The following is a 7302-nucleotide window of genomic DNA, read 5'->3' on the forward strand; positions in this document are numbered from 1 at the left end:
TTTTAAAATATTTTAAATGAAAACATGGTTAAGAAATAATCTAAGTTGACATGAGTAGCAAGAATTAATTAAACAAGGTCCATGTTTGTTCTCAATGCTCAAAGGATATTAGTCATGTAAAAAATATATTAACAAAAATGATATAGAAACAGTAATAGAATTATTGAGGAGCACTTGATTCAACTAATTGAGAGAATTGAATCTACTATTTTTTAAAGTTTGAGTTTGAGTCTTAAAATATGTAGTTGTGTTAAATAAACATGTTAAAAGTTTTTCAAAATACCCTTAAAAATGCTATTCTTAGTAACAGTTTCACACATTAAGAGTTCGGATTAATTTAGGCAAAAGGTAGTAATATCCAAGTTTTCAAAATATCAATTGACAAAAAAAAAAAAGAGTAGTAATGGAATTTGATGGACATAATTTGCATTGGACTACATATTTTTATTTAGAATTAAATAACAAATTGACCTTTAAATTATAGCCACAGGAGCATCTGGACCTTGAACCTATTTTTGATGCAATATTCCCATTTAACTTTGAAAATGATACAATGTCACCCCAATAATTAATAAAATTAATTTTAATCATTAGTGATCAAAAATAATAAAAAAAACCTTACAAAAGAGCCAAGGATCACACAAGTGTTTCAAATACATGGGAGCACATTCAATGCTCATTGAACCACTCTGGACTGTCCAAATTAAACTATTTTTTTATTTTTTAAATAAAAATTTAAAATTTTTTAATAAATATATTTATTATTAATATTTATCATTCATATTTAATCAAGTCAGTTTAAATTTAATATTAATTTTTGTTATAATTTTTATAAATTAAGATACAAATTTACTTTGAATTATTTTGAATCTGACAATGCAACAAGTTAAAAATTTTAATCTAAATGGTACAAACTAAATCTGTATGATCAATTTATAAAAAAATTATAAAAAATTAATATTAAATTCAGACTCATCTGATTAAATATAGATGATTCATATTAATAATAAATATATTTATTAAAAATTTTATAAATTTTTATTAAAAAATAAAAAAAGTAAGTCAAACTAGATTATTTAAATTAAATTTGAACAATCTAAATTCGTTTAGAGATAATGAGACGTGGTGCTCATCACAATGTGCTCCCAATTACACGAATGCAACACACACACCAAAATCTGAAATACATTCATACATTGTGTGCGTTAACTTTCTCATTTGGTTTTGATTTTTCACAAATGAATGGATTAAATATGCAAACTGGATAAAAATATTTTAAAAAAATTGTAGCCGGTAATTCACTAACATATAAAATTTGACAATGTGTACCATTAAACTTCCAAATTTGAGCATAAAATCACTTTTCATTAAATAGTTATCTTGTGGTTGGACCATAGGCATAGTTTAGTAGATCCAATAAGAAATTGATATTAAAAAATCATACATTAAGAAATTATCATTCTCTAAACTTGTTTAGTTGTTGAAAATGATGAGAAAATGAAATGGAAAAGAAATAAAAGCTAAAATAAAGTTAAGACTGTGTTTATTTTCACATTTGTGATATTGGACTTTTCTTATATAAGGACAATGCAAAGATAATTGTGTAAATATAATACATCATGCTTACATGAAGACATAACTCCTATTTCTTAAATTAAATCTTAACTCTAGAAACCAAACCAGCCATCTATATCAATAAGTATGGGTCTAAGTAAAAAAAGTTATAAACACTTACATATAAGATCTTCATTTCGAATTCATGTGTGAATACAAAAACGTATTTGAAAGAATCATCTAGAAAACTGTTATTTGTCTCTCTCCCTCTCAATTTCACACACTTTGTTTATGAGGAAGGAAGTTTTGTTGCATCTAAATTCTAAATTCTAAAGTGAACTAGTTGGGCACACAGGAAGTATTTGAAACCAGCTATATGTTACTGTGCTTGCCTAACTAAAGTTGTATGTTGATCCATATGTAAACGGCTATGGCATCAGCCATTTGCTTCTTTGTTACTTGCTGTTGTATCATTGTCGCTTTCATTGTTGTTACTTTCCTTTCCTAATCATCAAATTTCTCGTCTCTACTGACACCTTGCATATTCCAAATCATGTCTATGGAGCTTCACACGTAAAAGATATTTGTTTACTTCAACTGGTGAACTCCTCGTAATTGGATAACTACAAGAAAAAGCCTTCCGATTAACAATATCAAATTGAAAAATATACCATTTTCAAGATTGAAACAACATTCATGTATATTGTGCTATTTGTAAATAATATAAATAGCTATGCCTATAATAAGTTTTTTAAGTGAGGCGTGCTTTGAACAGTATAATTCGAGATGAGTATAGTAGCACTAGTAAGCTGTGTACTGACCGAAGCTTGTGAATGTAGCTTTTTTCAGCTTTTATATTTTAATGACAAATTTATTGTTTGAAAAATGACTAAACTATTCATAATGTGATGAGTCATGTATATTTTGTCAATTTAAATATAAAAAATTCTAAAAATTATGTATTTATAAGCCATGAATTTCATGAAAATTATTTCTCTATGATTTTGCTTTGGGCTTTGTGCTCTTTTTATTTGATACATAAATACTTTTTTCGTTAAAAAATATAAAATATTTTTAATCAAATCTTACTTTTCAATAAAATAGTTACTTATTTTTAAATTAATTTTATTTTTTCATATTTATCCTTATTAAACATCCTAAAATAAATATAAAGTCATTAATTAATAGGGACATTTTAAAAAAAAAGCAATAATTACACTTCAAAATACTAAAAATGTCCTACATTTTTTAATATTCAACTACTTAAAAATGCCTTATAGTTTTAAATGGAGAAAGTATATATTAACTTTCTCCCATTTCTTTCTACTTTTTATTAATTAAATTTAGAATTTCTTATCTGAAATTTAGTTTAAATCAATATATTTTTTTTATAACTAACTAAATTTTCAAGATTTGTGATTCACATATAATTATTTTTTAAATATTAAATATGATATAAATAAGTGCATCTTAAAAAAGATAAGTTAATGTCTGTTTGAGTATCATTAAAAAACAAAAATAATCCATTGTTTTAGGCGCTCACAATGACTTTGCATATCTGCAGGCTCATCAAGTGTTTATAAAGATACTTTAAGTCATGTTTGGTAGATAAAAATCCTAATCTTGAAAACGAAATTGAAAATGGATTCCGTATTTAAGTATGTTATGTTTGGTAGTTTAGAATTAAGATTTTTAAGAAATTCAATTCCATGAAAAATGCCAGGATTGGATTCCATTGTCACGAGAGCAATGGAATCGGTCCGACTCCTTGGAATTGGTTGCTTGAGACATCTCTACCCTCACGCAGAAGTCAAACTCCGATGAATATTGTCCCCTCCCTTTTTTCATCCCCAGCTCCAGCACTGTCCTTGTCGTTGCCGTTGCTGACTCTGTCTCCACCTTCTATCCCCAACGGCTCAAATGTTCACTCGAGTGAAGACCGAAGGAACCCCAGATGAATGTGAGATTGAAGGTCACTCGTCTAGCAACAGTGGTTGGTGAGTTTTAAGGTTTTTTTGCTGATTTGTTTTTGATCTTATGTGTGGTTGGTGGTTTTGCTATTCTCTAGTTTCAGTCATTGCTTGGGTTCATTATAAACTCCGCCACTGTCTCTGAGTTTTGCCGTTGGCAACTCATGGTTTTGACTAGAATTTGAATCCATCGAGCTTCTCCCCTTGTTTCCACAAATTTCTTCTGAATATGATTCTGCATTTTAAAGCAAATTCTGGTTTTGGTCGTATAGATTTGATCCATTTTCTTATCGTGTTTTCTGCTTTTGGTTGTTGCTTACGAAGGATATGGTGTCCGCCGATGGGTCTGTGTGTGTTGATTTATGCTATCGGTGGAAAGAAAAGGGTTGCCGTTAAAGGGATAAAGAAGGTTTTTAATCTTGAGAAAAACAGTACATTGTTCTTTTTTTTAATATAAATATTTATTAAAATTATATCAAAAATTTCATTATCACATTAAACATCTTTTAAAACCCAATTTTATTTTAATTCCTATTATGATTCCGTAAAAAATTCTTCAATCATATTGAACAAGACCTTGCATACACTTTACAAACAAAATTCTTTTATTAACAATTGGATTTGAACCACGGTGAATTATGAGTTAAATTCTTACTCATTTTGAACCAGTTTTTAATTTTTATCAGTAGAATCCGGTACTTGTTACTGACGGTGAAATGTGGAAACAGAAGCCATGCCTACGAAAGACATAACGCGTGGAGACGAGAAGGGAGTCAATTGCTCAGTTTGCATCTTTTGGGTTTTTCCGTTTTTGATAGGCACAGCCGGCTTTGTTTTGTATTCTGGTGAAGCAAAGAAAGCGCGTTATGTTGAGCCGGGCCCACTAGCTTTAACCGTCCACGTCACATAAACACTCTCTCGCCACACTCGTGAGTCGTGAACAGCTTTCCCCAAATACCACATAGCACATGAATGCATGATGAAAGCTGAAAACATCTTCTGCCACAAGCCACAAGCCCTATACAAACTTCACAATCGAAGAGTGTTTCATTACCTTGTAATAATTTTGGCTTAATTTTCTTTTAAAAACACGAATACATCCCATTATTATTAAAATACTCCTAACTAAAATATAATTTATTTTAATTAGTTGGACAAAAAATCCTCCCAGCAGAAATTAATTTACGAAAATAATATTGGTATGGTATTTTCATCTCAACCTCTTGAATTATGGCATTGAAGACAGCAGGATAGTGCGGGGGAAACATGATTGGCTTTTGGAATTGATATATGGGGTCCATTGGTGCTTTAAAAAATGAACTTTTTAGACCAAAAATGCTACATGTCACTTTAATATGGATTGTGCTTTTATTAAAAAAATAAAATAAATAAAAAGATAGGAAGAAAATGAAAGGGAAATAAAATAGTAAGCCAAAACTTGGGAGGGGATGCATTCTTCTCCAACCACTATCAATACATTTTCTTAGTTGCAGATATATACACGACGACCTCTTCTCAGTACCTGCAAATCAATCCTCCATATTCAGTTTCACACAAACAATACTGAGCTTGGACCCATCTTAATCTTATATTTTTATATACACACATCAATTCTTCTGATTCATACAAAAGAGCTCATTTCCATTGGAAATCTGAACATTTTATTCAAAGTTCAAATTAATCAGACAAGGCTAGCTTCCGATTCCATTGTTTCTGATCCAAAAATCCGCAATAATGGCAAGATATCGCCCAAGTTTCATATAGAGAGAAATCAAAAGGAACAAAAATCGAACGCAGGCCAATCGGTTAGAAGTTAGAACAGCTGGGTTTCCAGTCTCCTGCACAACACCATTACGAGTAAAATTTCTAATGCTTCAATCACCTCAAAACCTAAAAATCGCCAGGAAAAAATCCAAATAAGCATAAAAAATCAAACACAACGTCGAGATTTACATACAAGGAACCCTCTCTCAGAGATTGAATCACAATCTGGACACATATTTGACACGAATATATACGAGCAGGCGCGATTCTGTTTGTAAGACTACCGATTCGGCTTGGAGAGGAGGAAAGGAAGATCTAAAATCTAGAAGAACAATTCTAAGCGGCGAGCGCAAAGAGTACAGAAGAACTTGCGCTTGATGGTGAAGCAGAGAGGCAAGAAGCAGAACCTGCGCTGGATCTCGACGTCCATGGCTTCGACCTTGCCGCCACAGTGAGGGCAAGATCCAGGGGCTTGCTGTCTGGCGAGCTCCTTCTCTTCTTCGTCGCAGACGCAGATGAACCACATTTTTCTCCTGAGACTGCGTCGTCTTCTTCTTCTTCGCCTTCCAGTTGTTCTCGTGCCACTGCAAGTGCCTGTGACGATGCTCTTTGCTTTCATTTATGATGCCTGAAGCAGGAAGTCAGACTTTTTTATTGGGTGTGTGTGTCAGAGCCGGGCAGCACGGTCAGCCCGATCTTGCTGCCCCAGGCTCTGTTCGAGAAAAGGCCAGAACGATCTGTCGAGACGAGAGAGAGAGACACGTACGTGATGCGTCTACGTGGACATTGGCAGGACGAATTGATACGAGGCGTACATTTGTAAATGAGATAATTTTGTTTAGTATTTTTATCAACATGTATGTTATATGATATGTAAAGCTGGAAAAACAGGTCGAGCTGGCTAATCCGTTTAAATTTGTGTAAGAGTAAGGTCGAATTTATAAATAAAACTGTAAAATGATAAATCGGGCTTAAACAAGCTGGCCGTTTAAGCCCGTTTAATCTAGGGTTTAAAAGGGCCGGCCTTGCAGGGCCGAGGGCCAGCCCGTTTAAGCCCGCATATGCATTTTTTTAATTAATTATCATAATTTTTACTCTTTTTAAATTTGAAAAAATATTAAACTAAATCTTACTCCACATTACATATTAGCCCATATTTACTGAGGATGGAAGGCAAAAAAAAAAGGAGGAAAAATAGCAATGAAGAATCATTGATCAAAAATTATATCAATCAAGGATCACCTGTTGTCAAAATTTGAGTAGATACTTGTGAATTTGAGTTAGCCTTTATCAATAAGTATTCATTTAGATTTTAATAATAACTCATTTTAAATTAACAATAGTTATTGTAACTTGTTTTTTATTCAGGTTTTGACAATAATTGATTCTTAATTGACATAAATTTCATATAGAAATCATTGGCTACTATTTTCTAAAAAAAATATAACCTTAAATCCCCTAATTCATCTAGATCCATGATAATGATTCATTCAGTTCAACATTTACTCTTCTAATTTTGATTGGGTGTTTGTCGGCTTAGCCGATCCATTACTTATTACATTGTTATTATTTTATTTGTGTTTTAGTTCATTTAGATGTTATTTAGTTAGTTTTTTTTTGTGCCTTTCTTGATTGAGTATTATATTAAAATAAGTAATTTTTTATTTGATTAAAAAATTTAAAAAAAATAAAAATAATTAAAAGGGCCTAAAGCCCGCAGGGCCGGCCTTGAGCCCGCTATATCAAGGGTCGGGCTTCAAATATCAGGATCCTGAAGGAAACTCGGATTTAAAAGGGCTGACCTTTTTAAACCCGAGCCCTTTAAGGACCGACCCTTTTTACCAGCTCTAATGATATGATATGAGGGCTGTATTTTTATGAGGGATGCTTGATCACACTTTGGGGGGAAATTTTACTTGATGAATAAATTTAAAAGTTTATATATTTAAATAAAAAATTAATAAACTATATAATTTATGAGCCATGGATATTGTGTGACACACCATTTACATCA

The 7302-nt window shown here is 31.5% G+C and overlaps 1 protein-coding gene across 2 annotated transcripts; it reads right to left on the minus strand.

Moving 5' to 3' along the window:
- Positions 1–5306: 5306 nt before the first annotated feature.
- On the minus strand, positions 5307–5943 carry LOC129319959 (uncharacterized). 2 transcript variants are annotated; one of them, XR_008595567.1, is made up of 2 exons: positions 5482–5922; positions 5307–5362 (listed from the first exon to the last, which is right to left on the minus strand). XR_008595567.1 is itself a non-coding variant. In XM_054965070.1 (2 exons), exons 1-2 carry the CDS (start codon positions 5905–5907, stop codon positions 5338–5340), a joined length of 237 nt encoding a protein of 78 aa, XP_054821045.1. In that variant the 5' UTR covers positions 5908–5943; the 3' UTR covers positions 5307–5337. The 2 variants fall into 2 exon arrangements, 1 of the variants encoding a protein (XP_054821045.1); XM_054965070.1 differs by having other exon boundaries at positions 5696–5943.
- Between the last annotated feature and the right edge of the window lie 1359 nt (positions 5944–7302).

The sequence above is a fragment of the Prosopis cineraria genome, unplaced genomic scaffold (genome assembly GCF_029017545.1).
Source record: "Prosopis cineraria cultivar Desert tree isolate PC_DT_omini unplaced genomic scaffold, ASM2901754v1 PC9, whole genome shotgun sequence".
Classification (NCBI taxonomy): Eukaryota; Viridiplantae; Streptophyta; class Magnoliopsida; order Fabales; family Fabaceae; genus Prosopis; species Prosopis cineraria.